The sequence below is a fragment of the Oncorhynchus keta genome, chromosome 28, assembly GCF_023373465.1.
Source record: "Oncorhynchus keta strain PuntledgeMale-10-30-2019 chromosome 28, Oket_V2, whole genome shotgun sequence".
Classification (NCBI taxonomy): domain Eukaryota; kingdom Metazoa; phylum Chordata; class Actinopteri; order Salmoniformes; family Salmonidae; genus Oncorhynchus; species Oncorhynchus keta.
In genome coordinates this window covers 76,851,008-76,867,576 of record NC_068448.1, presented here as the reverse complement: position 1 = coordinate 76,867,576, position 16,569 = coordinate 76,851,008, and the positions used below count along the sequence as shown (strand labels likewise).

General features: G+C 46.3%; 1 protein-coding gene across 2 annotated transcripts in view; it reads left to right on the top strand.

Annotated features, from left to right (window-relative positions):
- The window catches only part of LOC118383507 (uncharacterized), a 23,767-nt gene extending 7,542 nt beyond the window's left edge, over nt 1-16,225 (top strand). The window contains exons 2-6 of one of the 2 annotated variants that reach the window (XM_052484008.1): nt 121-210; nt 4,419-4,536; nt 4,940-5,073; nt 7,025-7,230; nt 14,902-16,225. In XM_052484008.1, coding sequence (XP_052339968.1) covers nt 121-210; nt 4,419-4,536; nt 4,940-5,073; nt 7,025-7,230; nt 14,902-16,045 — 1,692 coding nt within the window. In that variant the 3' untranslated portion in view covers nt 16,046-16,225. Of the gene's footprint in view, nt 1-120; nt 211-2,412; nt 4,327-4,418; nt 4,537-4,939; nt 5,074-7,024; nt 7,231-14,901 lie in introns of those variants that run through there. The other variant, XM_052484009.1, reaches the window with a different exon arrangement.
- Nucleotides 16,226-16,569: the final 344 nt, after the last annotated feature.

Sequence of the window (16,569 nt, the reverse complement as noted above, 5' to 3'; positions counted from 1 at the left end):
CACCCTCATATCTGTGATATTAAATTGCCATTAAGCCAAAACAAGATAAACCAAGTGCCTCTTATTAGTATCATGATTAATACAAACTAATGTTGGTCTCCTCTATTTCCCCCCTTCCAGTCCCTTACTGGCTTTGCGTTGGTGGTGAGCAGCGATGGAATGGTTTTCTTTTCCTCCTCAAACATCGTTGACTATCTGGGCTTCCATCAGGTATGTCTCGTTATTATTATTATTATCAATTGAATGTTTATTTTGACAAGTATGGTACTCCAGGGTATACAGATTAGATAACTGGTCTTAATTTAAAGGTATTTCTGCTGGCATTTACAACAGTTGTCGAGCAGTGGCAGGTTAGTATGCCATGTGAAGTGGAGGGACTGTGTGTGTGTGTGTGTGTGTACTCTGCACATTGAGAGAGCCCCCCCCATAGACAGTGGCGAGTTGAGACAGGGGTCACTACACCCAGTGTCAGCGTGGTAGAGACTGCTGTCCCAATGGCCACAGCAATCAGACACACAGATTAATATACAGTCACGCCTGGTGACAATCTGGAGGTGTCAGTCGGAGACCTAGTGACCCCGAGACGTTCCGCGTTGCTCCCGAGTGGTGCAACAGTCTAAGGCACTGCATCTCTAGTGCTAGAGGCATCACCACAGACACCTTGGTTCGTATCCAGGCTGTATCACAACCCGGCCGTGATTGGGAGTGCCATAGGGTGGCGCACAATTGGCCCAGGTTTGGCCGGTGTAGGCGTCATTGTAAATAGGAATTTGTTCTTAACTGACTTGCCTAGTTAAATAAAGGTGAGATAAAAATACCACATGTGGAGGTGTCAGTCAAAGGCCACTGTCTCTTCACACTAGGTCACAGGGTTGGGGGCTCCTTCCGGGTAAGAAGGGAGTAGGGACACACACACGATAGATCACGCAGTATGAATATTTGTTCACCTGAACCATTCAATTAATACATTTTACGATGTGTAGTCGGCTCAAAACAAACTTCAACTCATATGTTAACACACAGACACACAAAGTTGACTCTTCAATTCGAAGCTTACAACTGTTATCTGTTTGTCTGATGCATTTGGGTGTGATTGTGAAAAAGCGTCTGATAAGGCAATGTGATGGTCTGTGGGGGCTTTGGGGGCTGTGGGGGCTTTGGGGGCTGGGGGGCTTTGGGGGCTTTGGGGGCTTTGGGGGTGTTGGGGGCTTTGGGGGCGTTGGGGGCTTTGGGGGCTTTGGGGGCTGGGGGGGGGGCTGGGGGGTTGGGGGTGTTGGGGGCTTTGGGGGCGTTGGGGGCTTTGGGGGCTGTGGGGGCTGGGGGGCTTTGGGGGTGGGGGGCTGGGGGCTTTGGGGGCTGTTGGGGGCTTTGGGGGCGTTGGGGGCTTTGGGGGCTGTGGGGGCTTTGGGGGCTGTGGGGGGGGCTTTGGGGGCTTTGGGGGCTGGGGGGGGCTGGGGGCTTTGGGGGCGCGTTGGGGGCTTTGGGGGCTGGGGGGCTTTGGGGACTTTGGGGACTTTGGGGGCGTTTGGGGGCTTTGGGGGCTTGGGGGCTTTGGGGGCTTTGGGGGCTGGGGGCTTTGGGGGCTTTGGGGGCGTTGGGGGCTTTGGGGGCTTTGGGGCTTTGGGGGCTGGGGGCTTTGGGGGCTTTGGGGGCTGGGGGGGGGGCTTTGGGGGCTGTGGGGGCTGGGGGGCTTTGGGGGCTGTGGGGGCTTTGGGGGGGGGGCTTTGGGGCTGTGGGGGCTTTGGGGGCTTTGGGGCTGTGGGGGCTGGGGGGGCTTTGGGGGCTTTGGGGGGCTTTGGGGGCTGTGGGGGGCTTTGGGGGGCTTTGGGGGCTTTGGGGGCTTTGGGGGCTGTGGGGGCTTTGGGGGCTGGGGGGCTTTGGGGGCTGTGGGGGCTTTGGGGGCGTTGGGGGCTTTGGGGGCTGTGGGGGCTTTGGGGGGGCTGTGGGGGCTTTGGGGGCTTTGGGGGCTGGGGGGGGGCTTTGGGGGCTTTGGGGGCTGTGGGGGCTGGGGGGCTTTGGGGGCTGTGGGGGCTGGGGGGCTTTGGGGGCTTTGGGGGCTTGGGGGCTGTGGGGGCGTTGGGGGCTTTGGGGGCTTTGGGGGCTTTGGGGGCTGGGGGGCTTTGGGGGCTGGGGGGCTTTGGGGGCTGGGGGGGAGGGCTTTGGGGGCTTTGGGGGCTGGGGGGCTTTGGGGGCTGTGGGGGATTTGGGGGGCTTTGGGGGCTTTGGGGGCTTTGGGGGCTTTGGGGGCTGGGGGGCTGTGGGGGCTGGGGGGCTTTGGGGGCTTTGGGGGCTGGGGGGCTTTGAGGGCTTTGGGGGCTTTGGGGCTGTGGGGGCTGGGGGGCTTTGCAGGGCTTTGGGGGCTGGGGGGGCTTTGGTGGCTGTGGGGATTTGGGGGCTTTGGGGGCAGTAAAGTGGGAGATTTGTACAGGGTAAAAGGTATCTTGAAGAAGGAAGGCTATCACTCCATTTTGCAATGCCATACCCTGTGGACGGCGCTTAATTGGAGCCAATTTCCTCCTACAACAGGACAATGACCCAAAGCACAGCTCCAAACTATGCAATAACTATTTAGGGAAGAAGCAGTCAGCTGGTATTCTGTCTATAATGGAGTGGCCAGCACAGTCACCGGATCTCAACCCTATTTTTTTTTTTTTTAACCTTTATTTAACCAGGCAAGTCAGTTAAGAACATATTCTTATTTTCAATGACGGCCTAGGAACAGTGGGTTAACTGCCTGTTCAGGGGCAGAACGACAGATTTGTACCTTGTCAGCTCGGGGGTTTGAACTCGCAACCTTCCGGTTACTAGTCCAACGCTCTAACCACTAGGCTACGCTGCCGCCCCAACCTATTGAGCTGTTGTGGGAGCAGCTTGACCGTATGGTACGTAAGAAGTGCCCATCAAGCCAATCCAACTGGTGGGAGATGCTTTAGAAAGCATGGGGTGAAATCTCTTCAGATTACATCAACAAATTGACAACTAGAATACCAAAGGTCTAAAAGGCTGTAATTGCTGCAAATGGAGGATTGATGGAAGCCACAATCTATCTGCAATATTAAAGATAATCAACCCCCTAAAATAAAAAAACTAATAAAAAACCGTTCACGCGGCAATAAAAACAATATGTTCTATTTCTGTTGGGTTATAAAGTAGGATCCAGCTCCCGATTGAAGTTTATATGTGGTGGAGTCAAAACACATTGTTAATCTTTTCTCATCATAATTAAGAAGCCATAGTGAAGACAGGCAGACAGACACAGACACTAATATGCAACACGGGAGACTAAAATGTAGGAGCGTTTCTAGGGACGACTCCGCAAGAAAACCGCTGAAACGGTGCAGAGACAGTGTTATTTGCTTTGATCCTATTTGTTCCATTTGTAATTACCCTTTTGAAAATTTAAACTCGAGGATCCAGGGAAAACTATTCTGTTTTAGAGAGAACCTCACACAATAGACATCCGATCTGTCTGCCGCTGGGAGCTGTGTTGGCGCTTGCCATGTGCAAAAAATCTTGTAAAAAAAAAAAAATGGGGGGGGGAGGTTGAATATTTCAGTTGGAATCTGTAATTTCCCTGACAGAAAGCACAGCTATTGCTGGTTAAGAGAGAGGCATTACACATTTGGGCTGGGTTGTAAAAAAAGGGCCTTGTCAGGAGGGCTCGGCTGCTCTGCTTTTAGGGAGCTGGTGTCACGCAATGTTTGAACAAACAAGGCTTGCACTCTTTGCCCCCCTCCTCCCTCCTCCTCCCTGTGATTCGGTGACATTGGAGAGCCAAGAGCCACCGTAGTGTACTGTAGGGGAATCAGTGGGGTCCGTTCTGTGGCCTTGAGGAATTCAGCAGCAACACAAATACAAATAAAAAAAACATTATGGGCAACAACAACCAGCTGCTCTTTACTGAATCTTTCAGTAAATATGTCACTTCTTTCTTTTTTTAAGAGCTGTTTTGAGGATATTGCTCTGAATACCCAATTTAAGTCAAGTTGTGTGAAGTCCTTCACTGCAATATGTTACACTGCAGTCATTCAAACAGTTACAATTCTTAAAAAAAAAAAAGTGAAATGTATTTCTTTCAAAGTTATTCCAGCTACAAAATGACCTAAACAAGATTTCATCCAGCTTTGAAACTCATACAAAACCACACCATTAGCAGCCTGTTAACCAGACCCATTGCAGATCTTTTTGGGGTCTGCGTGTGAGACCGCCGTCGGGCCGACCCAGTGAACCCGCGGCAGAGATTAAGTGGCGAGGGCACCACTGTTTTGCCAACACAATAGGCCACGACCCTGAATCCCATCAATACTTCAAGCAGAGGGCGATCTGGTAATGGGCTCATGGGGTTATAGGTTATAGGTTCTGGGGGGGGGGGGGCTCGTTGCGTTATTGTCTCTGTCTCTCTCTCTCTCCTCATGCAGACGGATGTGATGCACCAAAACGTCTTTGATTATGTCCATGTGGACGACCGACAAGAGTTCAGAAGACAGCTCCACTGGGCCATGAACCCCAGCCAGCTCCACTTAGTCTCAGGAACTGGTGTGTATATAAATACCAGCAACAGTACGGGGGGGTTACGGGGGTTTAGTAGAGGGAGGCCCTCTGCCTAGTAACAGAGGGAGTGAGTGAGTAATGAGTACTGATTCATTAAACAGACTAGACTGCAACTGTTTATTCGTTTTGAAGAACAAAAAAGAAAGAGTCACTGTTATCAAATGTTATTCTCTATTCACAACAACCAAGCAGACTCTGTGATTAATGGCCAAAGTATGAGTGGAAAGTTCCCACTAAAACTATGATGCCTCTCCACGCCAGAGATGGTGTGTGTGTGAGAGAACACAATTTACTCTGCAATGTTCACTTGTACATATTTTTTAGGTCTTGTCTACTGTACAAAACTGGAAATCTGCATTGTAGTGAATATTTGTCTTTTTCTATACAGATGTAGACTTGGTGGTGAGCAGCCTGATTCATTCTCAGGAGACGGGGGGAGTCGCTCCTGAGTTCTCCTCCTTTCTCAACCGCTGTTTCATGTCCCGCGTGCGCTGCCTGCTGGACAGCACCTCTGGCTTCCTGGTGAGTCATATGAACCCTGCCAGAGACCCCAGCCAGCCACGATGCTTCTAATGAGAGCTGACTGGGATTAACTAACCCAGATGAAAAATATGTGCTGAAATTGTAGCTTGAGTGTAGGTATAAATAGAATGTGCCCCTATCCCGGACATAACAGGCCAAGGGATTTGGTGCTTGGACACAGATGGATTTGCTATTTAGAGCCGTTGGTCCACCTCCCATAGGTCTGACGAGCAGTTTGGAGGTTTGGATATAACAGTGGAAATTGATGCGGCTTGAAGTTGGAAAGGTCAGCAGAGTTCCTCCTGTCAAACGGTGTCAAAAAGTGCATTTTCTTAATCCATGTAAAGTGACACAGGATGGTCATAATGCTTCCTGACAGGGTCATGAAGTGTTTAGTCTGCAAGTTATTTAAAATAGGATGTGGGAGGAGAGAGAGATAAAAAAGAAAAAGAAAACAGAATTCAGTGTCCCGGTGTCACAACTATGGTCGTGCTGTTAATTCTCTAGGCTGTTGTGACTGAATGAAAACTTGGCTTTGTCTCAATCAAATACGTTATTTTTCTTCATTAATTGAAAGTGCTGAGATCGACAAGTTGTATGCCATAGGAAACTGAAGGAGGGTCTACATAGGAAACTGAAGGAGGGTCTACATAGGAAACTGAAGGAGGGTCTACATAGGAAACTGAAGGAGGGTCTACATAGGAAACTGATGGAGGGTCTACATAGGAAACTGATGGAGGGTCTACATAGGAAACTGAAGGAGGGTCTACATAGGAAACTGAAGGAGGGTCTACATAGGAAACTGATGGAGGGTCTACATAGGAAACTGAAGGAGGGTCTACATAGGAAACTGAAGGAGGGTCTACATAGGAAACTGATGGAGGGTCTACATAGGAAACTGATGGAGGGTCTACATAGGAAACTGATGGAGGTTCTACATAGGAAACTGATGGAGGGTCTACATAGGAAACTGATGGAGGGTCTACATAGGAAACTGATGGAGGGTCTACATAGGAAACTGAAGGAGGGTCTACATAGGAAACTGATGGAGGGTCTACATAGGAAACTGATGGAGGGTCTACATAGGAAACTGAAGGAGGGTCTACATAGGAAACTGATGGAGGGTCTACATAGGAAACTGATGGAGGTTCTACATAGGAAACTGATGGAGGGTCTACATAGGAAACTGAAGGAGGGTCTACATAGGAAACTGATGGAGGGTCTACATAGGAAACTGATGGAGGTTCTACATAGGAAACTGATGGAGGGTCTACATAGGAAACTGATGGAGGGTCTACATAGGAAACTGATGGAGGGTCTACATAGGAAACTGAAGGAGGGTCTACATAGGAAACTGAAGGAGGGTCTACATAGGAAACTGAAGGAGGGTCTACATAGGAAACTGATGGAGGTTCTACATAGGAAACTGATGGAGGGTCTACATAGGAAACTGATGGAGGGTCTATATAGGAAACTGATGGAGGTTCTGAACCTCATAAGTGAATTAGTGACATAATAATGATTTCTTATTTCCTTTCCTCTTCTGCCGTTGATATGAAACTCCAAAGTCATTCAGAGAGGGTTTGCTTTCTAAAATTTCATTTATAAAAACTTGAAACTTTACAAAAAATTGTAAAATGTTGCATTGCACATCAAATCGGCAATGCAAAATCAGCTGAGCAAACTAACGTCACTCAATCAAGCCCTTCCTCCCCAGACAGTAAGAGAAACAGACATACAGACAGACAGCCCTCTAGCGCCTGTCCATATCTCCACCATCATTCCTAGCAGCCGCACACATATCACAAAAAAAATAATTTAAAATTATTATTTTGTTTCAAAGTATAGGCTTCTAAATGGCATCTGGCAAAAAAACAACTTCTTGACATGTTCTTTAGTGTGCCCTAAAACACTCCACTTTGTAACCTCTGACCTCGTCTCCCTCTGACAGACCATGCAGATCCAGGGCCGACTCAAGTTCCTCCAAGGACAGAAGGGGAAGTGGGGCTCGGGGGCCCCACTACCCCCCCAGCTGGCCCTGTTCTGTGTGGCCGTGCCCCTTCTGCTGCCCTCCATCACTGAGATGAAGATGAACAACATGATGATGAGGGGCAAGCACAAGAGTGGAGGGGACATCATCACTACACTAGAATATAGGTAAGGAGACATCATCACTACACTAGAATATAGGTAAGGAGACATCATCACTACACTAGAATATAGGTAAGGAGACATCACTACACTAGAATATAGGTAAGGAGACATCATCACTACACTAGAATATAGGTAAGGAGACATCATCACTACACTAGAATATAGGTAAGGAAGGGGCATCATCACTACACTAGAATATAGGTAAGGAGACATCATCACTACACTAGAATATAGGTAAGGAGACATCATCACTACACTAGAATATAGGTAAGAATATAGAAGGGGCATCATCACTACACTAGAATATAGGTAAGGAGACATCATCACTACACTAGAATATAGGTAAGGAGACATCATCACTACACTAGAATATAGGTAAGGAAGGGGCATCATCACTACACTAGAATATAGGTAAGGAGACATCATCACTACACTAGAATATAGGTAAGAATATAGAGACATCATCACTACACTAGAATATAGGTAAGGAGACATCATCACTACACTAGAATATAGGTAAGGAGACATCATCACTACACTAGAATATAGGTAAGGAGACATCATCACTACACTAGAATATAGGTAAGGAGACATCATCACTACACTAGAATATAGGTAAGGAGACATCATCACTACACTAGAATATAGGTAAGGAGACATCATCACTACACTAGAATATAGGTAAGGAGACATCATCACTACACTAGAATATAGGTAAGGAGACATCATCACTATAGGTAAGGAGACATCATCACTACACTAGAATATAGGTAAGGAGACAGAATATAGGTAAGGAGACATCATCACTACACTAGAATATAGGTAAGGAGACATCATCACTACACTAGAATATAGGTAAGGAGACATCATCACTACACTAGAATATAGGTAAGGAGACATCATCACTACACTAGAATATAGGTAAGGAGACATCATCACTACACTAGAATATAGGTAAGGAGACATCATCACTACACTAGAATATAGGTAAGGAGACATCATCACTACACTAGAACAGAAGGAGGCACCATCACCTGACTTTGACTTTGGATAGACTACCTCCGGGGCGAGTTAGGGACCGTCAATGAATTGCATAATGTCAGTGAGACGATATTCTTATGTTGCACGCCTTTTATTTTTCTCATTAAATGCTTTCGATATTTGTATATGAATTGCTACAACTTATAGTAAGTTTGAGGTTTTTAAGTCATTGAAATTAGCAGTTTTTTTTTTATTTTAACATATTGTCCCTCATACAATGTGTAATTTACTGAATGGTCCCTATCTCGCCCCGATAACGATATCCAAATACAACCCAAATTTACCAGATTCTTTGCTATCAGGTCTCGTCCAGCTGAACTCCAAATGGATGATTATTGCTGTGGGCAGGATTGAAACAAACCCAACCTTCATTTACGTTGTTACATACTCTGGTACAAAACTCTTGTTTTGGGAGACACTGACTTTATGACCAAAATGATCTTATTTGCACTTTGTAAGCAATTTTGACAGTAGAATAATTTCAAATTATTATTATTTATTTTTTCCTAATATCATGACTTAGATAGATCAACATCTTTAGCTCACTAAATATACTGCTGTGATATGTAACTGTTTTGTCAACTCGACCAAATGCGAATTATAGCTCTGTAATTCTCATTACATTTTTACATTACATTTAAGTCATTTAGCAGACGCTCTTATCCAGAGCGACTTACAAATTGGTGCATTACCTTATGACATCCAGTGGAACAGCCACTTTACAATAGTGCATCTAAATCTTTTAGGGGGGAGTGAGAAGGATTACTTATCCTATCCTAGGTATTCCTTAAAGAAAGCAAGTCGTAGAAGCGGAAGATCTGCGCTATTTCTACGCTTCATGTTCATAGATGACCAGCAGGGTCAAATAATAATAATCACAGTGGTTGTTATTATTGGACCATGCTGGTCATTTATGAACATTTGAACATCTTGGCCATGTTCTGTTATAATCTCCACCCGGCACAGCCAGAAGAGGACTGGCCACCCCACATAGCCTGGTTCCTCTCTAGGTTTCTTCCTAGGTTTTGGCCTTACTAGGGAGTTTTTCCTAGCCACCGTGCTTCTACACCTGCATTGCTTGCCGTTTGGGGTTTTAGGCTGGGTTTCTGTACAGCACTTTGAGATATCAGCTGATGTACGAAGGGCTTTATAAATGCATTTGATTTTATTTGAAATTTGATTTGTAGAGAGTGCATCAGGTCGGCACCTCAGGAGTAAGTTGGCTTTTCATAGCCGATCATAGTTATGTGTGGTTATGGAAACTCATCTCAAAAGGTCCCAACCTGGATCAAAGCCCAAGCCTAATAATGCCACTGTCATTCTCCCTGTATCATCTCTGTCATTTTCCCTGTATCATCTCTGTCATTCTCCCTGTATCATCTCTGTCATTCTCCCTGTATCATCTCTGTCATTCTCCCTGTATCATCTCTGTCATTTTCCCTGTATCATCTCTGTCATTCTCCCTGTATCATCTCTGTCATTCTCCCTGTATCATCTCTGTCATTCTCCCTGTATCATCTCTGTCATTCTCCCTGTATCATCTCTGTCATTCTCCCTGTCATCTCTGTCATTCTCCCTGTATCATCTCTGTCATTCTACCTGTATCATCTCTGTCATTCTCCCTGTATCATCTCTGTCATTCTCCCTGTATCATCTCTGTCATTCTACCTGTAGCATCTCTGTCATTCTCCCTGTATCATCTCTGTCATTCTCCCTGTATCATCTCTGTCATTCTCCCTGTATCATCTCTGTCATTCTCTGTCATTCCCCTGTATCATCTCTGTCATTCTCCCTGTATCATCTCTCATTCTCCCTGTATCATCTCTGTCATTCTCCCTGTATCATCTCTGTCATTCTCCCTGTATCATCTCTGTCATTCTCCCTGTATCATCTCTGTCATTCTCCCTGTATCATCTCTGTCATTCTTCTCCCTGTATCATCTCTGTCATTCTCCCTGTATCATCTCTGTCATTCTCCCTGTATCATCTCTGTCATTCTCCCTGTATCATCTCTGTCATTCTCCCTGTATCATCTCTGTCATTCTCCCTGTATCATCTCTGTCATTCTCCCTGTATCATCTCTGTCATTCTCCATCTCTGTCATTCTCCCTGTATCATCTCTGTCATTCTCCCTGTATCATCTCTGTCATTCTCCCTGTATCATCTCTGTCATTCTCCCTGTATCATCTCTGTCATTCTCCCTGTATCATCTCTGTCATTCTCCCTGTATCATCTCTGTCATCTGTCATCTCTGTCATTCTCCCTGTATCATCTCTGTCATTCTCCCTGTATCATCTCTGTCATTCTCCCTGTATCATCTCTGTCATTCTCCCTGTATCATCTCTGTCATTCTCCCTGTATCATCTCTGTCATTCTCCATTCTCCCTGTATCATCTCTGTCATTCTCCCTGTATCATCTCTGTCATTCTCCCTGTATCATCTCTGTCATTCTCCCTGTATCATCTCTGTCATTCTCCCTGTATCATCTCTGTCATTCTCCCTGTATCATCTCTGTCATTCTCCCTGTATCATCTGTATCATCTCTGTCATTCTCCCTGTATCATCTCTGTCATTCTCCCTGTATCATCTCTGTCATTCTCCCTGTATCATCTGTCATTCTCCCTGTATCATCTCTGTCATTCTCCCTGTATCATCTTCTCTGTCATTCTCTGTCATTCTCCCTGTATCATCTCTGTCATTCTCCTGTATCATCTCTGTCATTCTCCCTGTATCATCTGTCATTCTCCCTGTATCATCTCTGTCATTCTCCCATCTCTGTCATTCTCCCTGTATCATCTCTGTCATTCTGTCCCCCTGTATCATCTCTGTCATTCTCCCTGTATCATCTCTGTCATTCTCCCTGTATCATCTCTGTCATTCTCCTGTATCATCTCTGTCATTCTCCCTGTATCATCTCTGTCATTCTCCCTGTATCATCTCTGTCATTCTCCCTGTATCATCTCTGTCATTCTCCTGTATCATCTCCATTCTGTATCATCTCTGTCATTCTCCCTGTATCATCTCTGTCATTCTCCTGTATCATCTCTGTCATTCTCCTGTATCATCTCTGTCATTCTCCCTCATCTGTCATTCTCCCTGTATCATCTCTGTCATTCTCCCTGTATCATCTCTGTCATTCTCCCTCTCTGTCATCTCCCTGTATCATCTGTCATTCTCCCTGTATCATCTCTGTCATTCTCCCTGTATCATCTCTGTCATTTTCCCTGTATCATCTCTGTCATTCTCCCTGTATCATCTCTGTCATTCTCCCTGTATCATCTCTGTCATTCTCCCTGTATCATCTCTGTCATTCTCCCTGTATCATCTCTGTCATTCTCCCTGTATCATCTCTGTCATTCTCCCTGTATCATCTCTGTCATTCTCCCTGTATCATCTCTGTCATTCTCCCTGTATCATCTCTGTCATTCTCCCTGTATCATCTCTGTCATTCTCCCTGTATCATCTCTGTCATTCTCCCTGTATCATCTCTGTCATTTTCCCTGTATCATCTCTGTCATTCTCCCTGTATCATCTCTGTCATTCTCCCTGTATCATCTCTGTCATTCTCCCTGTATCATCTCTGTCATTCTCCCTGTATCATCTCTGTCATTCTCCCTGTATCATTCTCTGTCATTCTCCCTCCCTGTATCATCTCTGTCATTCTCCCTGTATCATCTCTGTCATTCTCCCTGTATCATCTCTGTCATTCTCCCTGTATCATCTCTGTCATTCTCCCTGTATCATCTCTGTCATTCTCCCTGTATCATCTCTGTCATTCTCCCTGTATCATCTCTGTCATTCTCCCTGTATCATCTCTGTCATTCTCCCTGTATCATCTCTGTCATTCTCCCTGTATCATCTCTGTCATTCTCCCTGTATCATCTCTGTCATTCTACCTGTATCATCTCTGTCATTCTCCCTGTATCATCTCTGTCATTCTCCCTGTATCATCTCTGTCATTCTCCCTGTATCATCTCTGTCATTCTCCCTGTATCATCTCTGTCATTCTCCCTGTATCATCTCTGTCATTCTCCCTGTATCATCTCTGTCATTCTCCCTGTATCATCTCTGTCATTCTCCCTGTATCATCTCTGTCATTCTCCCTGTATCATCTCTGTCATTCTGTATCATCTCTGTCATTCTCCCTGTATCATCTCTGTCATTCTACCTGTATCATCTCTGTCATTCTCCCTGTATCATCTCTGTCATTCTCCCTGTATCATCTCTGTCATTCTCCCTGTATCATCTCTGTCATTCTCCCTGTATCATCTCTGTCATTCTCCCTGTATCATCTCTGTCATTCTCCCTGTATCATCTCTGTCATTCTCCCTGTATCATCTCTGTCATTCTCCCTGTATCATCTCTGTCATTCTCCCTGTATCATCTCTGTCATTCTCCCTGTATCATCTCTGTCATTCTCCCTGTATCATCTCTGTCATTCTCCCTGTATCATCTCTGTCATTCTCCCTGTATCATCTCTGTCATTCTCCCTGTATCATCTCTGTCATTCTCCCTGTATCATCTCTGTCATTCTCCCTGTATCATCTCTGTCATTCTCCCTGTATCATCTCTGTCATTCTCCCTGTATCATCTCATTCTCCCTGTATCATTCTGTCATTCTCCTGTCATTCTCCTGTATCATCTCTGTCATTCTCCCTGTATCATCTCTGTCATTCTCCCTGTATCATCTCTGTCATTCTCCCTGTATCATCTCTGTCATTCTCCCTGTATCATCTCTGTCATTCTCCCTGTATCATCTCTGTCATTCTCCCTGTATCATCTCTGTCATTCTCCCTGTATCATCTCTGTCATTCTCCTGTATCATCTCTGTCATTTTCCCTGTATCATCTCTGTCATTCTCCCTGTATCATCTCTGTCATTTTCCTGTATCATCTCTGTCATTCTCCCTGTATCATCTCTGTCATTCTCCCTGTATCATCTCTGTCATTCTCCCTGTATCATCTCTGTCATTCCTGTATCATCTCTGTCATTCTCCCTGTATCATCTCTGTCATTCTCCCTGTATCATCTCTGTCATTCTCCCTGTATCATCTCTGTCATTCTCCCTGTATCATCTCTGTCATTCTCCCTGTATCATCTCTGTCATTTTCCCTGTATCATCTCTGTCATTCTCCCTGTATCATTTTCCCTGTATCATCTCTGTCATTCTCCCTGTATCATCTCTGTCATTTTCCCTGTATCATCTCTGTCATTCTCCCTGTATCATCTCTGTCATTTTCCCTGTATCATCTCTGTCATTCTCCCTGTATCATCTCTGTCATTTTCCCTGTATCATCTCTGTCATTCTCCCTGTATCATCTCTGTCATTTTCCCTGTATCATCTCTGTCATTCTCCCTGTATCATCTCTGTCATTTTCCCTGTATCATCTCATGTCATTCTCCCCCTGTATCATCTCTGTCATTCTCCCTGTATCATCTCTGTCATTCTCCCTGTATCATCTCTGTCATTCTCCCTGTATCATCTCTGTCATTCTCCTGTATCATCTCTGTCATTCTCCCTGTATCATCTCTGTCATTCATCATCTCTGTCATTCTCCCTGTATCATCTCTGTCATTCTCCCTGTATCATCTCTGTCATTCTCCCTGTATCATCTCTGTCATTTCTCCCCTGTATCATCTCTGTCATTCTGTCCCCCTGTATCATCTCTGTCATTCTCCTGTATCATCTCTGTCATTCTCCCCCTGTATCATCTCTGTCATTCTCCCTGTATCATCTCTGTCATTCTCCCTGTATCATCTCTGTCATTTTCCCTCATCTCTGTCATTTTCATCATCTGTCATTCTCCCTGTATCATCTCTGTCATTCTCCCTGTATCATCTTCTGTCATTCTGTCATTCCCTGTATCATCTCTGTCATCTCTCATTCTGTATCATCTCTGTCATTCTCCCTGTATCATCTCTGTCATTCTCCCTGTATCATCTCTGTCATTTTCCCTGTATCATCTCTGTCATTCTCCCTGTATCATCTCTGTCATTCTCCCTGTATCATCTCTGTCATTTTCATTCTCCTGTATCATCTCTGTCATTCTCCCTGTATCATCTCTGTCATTTTCCCTGTATCATCTCTGTCATTCTCTCTGTATCATCTCTGTCATTTTCCCTGTATCATCTCTGTCATTCTCACTGTATCATCTCTGTCATTTTCCCTGTATCATCTCTGTCATTCTCCCTGTATCATCTCTGTCATTCTCCCTGTATCATCTCTGTCATTCTCCCTGTATCATCTCTGTCATTCTCCCTGTATCATCTCTGTCATTCTCCCTGTATAATCTCTGTCATTTTCCCTGTATCATCTCTGTCATTCTCTCTGTATCATCTCTGTCATTCTCCCTGTATCATCTCTGTCATTCTCCCTGTATCATCTCTGTCATTTTCCCTGTATCATCTCTGTCATTCTCCCTGTATCATCTCTGTCATTTTCCCTGTATCATCTCTGTCATTCTCCCTGTATCATCTCTGTCATTCTCCCTGTATCATCTCTGTCATTCTCCCTGTATCATCTCTGTCATTTTCCCTGTATCATCTCTGTCATTCTCCCTGTATCATCTCTGTCATTTTCCCTGTATCAAATGTATCACACTAATCTCCTCTCTGTCTCTTCCTCCATGTTGCAGTGAGAGAGAGGAGCAGTTGAGGAGGCAGGCTGGCAGTGCGGGGGGGGTAGTCGATGGCGGGGAACCGCTCCTCCTCAACTGCTCCAAACTTGGTGGTCTCCAACATCGCCGCCACGCCCCCTGGACGCCCCTCTCCAAAGACAGCCTCAAGTACAAGACAGAGGAGGGCTATTGTGGACAGGACGAGCCCCTCAACTACTGCAAAACCTCCATGGGCGGCGTCCCCCACCACAAAGGCCCAGGCCTGGACTCCCCGTGGCCCATGCGGCCTGCCTCGGGGCCCATCCGGGGGGGGCAAAGTGGGGGCTACACCCCCTCAAATCGACTCGGGAAGGGTGGGCACTATGGCAAGCCCTACCGCATGTCCCCCAGCATGTGCCACGGAGGAGGGCGAGGTGGTGAAATCTACGTGCCCAGGATGTACGAGAGCCTCCAGAGCCCTGGCGGCTTGGACCTGTACTGCGTGGGAGAGGAGGTGAAGAGCGAGTGCTATGGCAACCTCCTGTTGCCTGAGATGCCCATCAAGGTGGAGCAGGACTCGGATTCGGAGAACGGCTGCGACACGTATGGCCGTCCGTGGCCCTGCCGGGAGCCCTTGGACCATCGCTACGACGACGGCAACAGCTACGTCGACAACAACGGCCTCCGTATGAAGTCGGAGGCGGACTACTACGAACAGTACTCGTCGTGCCAGAGGGGCAAGGCGGGCATCAGCCCCATCAGCCCGCCCTACAACAACGGCCACTTCCAGAACTATAATGACACGGCGGGCAGTGGCAGCAGGCCCTTGAAGGTCAATAAGGACCTGTCCCAGTTCAGTCCCCAGAGGTTGTCCCACCCAGACCCCCTGTGTAGCAGCCAGAGCATCAACTGCATCGACGTGTACGCAAGCGGCTCCATGGAGCACAGCAACAAGGGCTACGTGCAGCAGCAGCAGCAGCAGCAGGACAAGTTGAGCTACGAGTTCAAAGGTCACGGACCGCGCCAGACCATCAAGCAGGAGCCCGCGGACTCACCCCAGTGGTCGGACGGCAGCGGCCACGACATGAACCGCGCCGCGGGACACTCTCAGAGGAGCGTTATGCCTCACCGTGTGATGAATGCTGGGCAGCACAAAGCCAACCCGTGTGTTTATATGCAATAGACGCTGACGCGCCCCATAACTTCCTCATTCACCAGCATAACACATTGGCAGAAGACATGCAGGGTACGGCTCAGGTTTAAAGACTAGTGTGGTGGAGACAATCAAAGACAGGAATGGGGGGGGATTCTATCTCGATTTGTTTTGATGAATGGAATAAATTGTAGTTATTTATCCAAAGCACTTTTGATATAGTGATTCAAATATTTTCTAGAGCCACATTTCTGTTTGTGTTGTGTGTTTATGCCTGAATTTTACACGTGTAAGAGAGGGAGAGAGAGAGCGGGAGAGAGAGAGAGAGAGAGAGAGAGAGAGAGTTTATAGAGTGAGAGAGAGAGGGAGAGAGAGAGAGAGAGAGGAGAGAGAGAGAGAGAGAGAGAGAGAGAGAGAGAGAGAGAGAGAGAGACAGAGAGAGAGAGAGAGAGAGAGAGAGAGAGAGAGAGAGAGAGAGGGAGAGAGAGAGAGAAGGAGAGGGAGAGAGAAGGAGAGAGAGAGAGAGAGAGAGAGAGATAGAAGGAGAGAGTGAG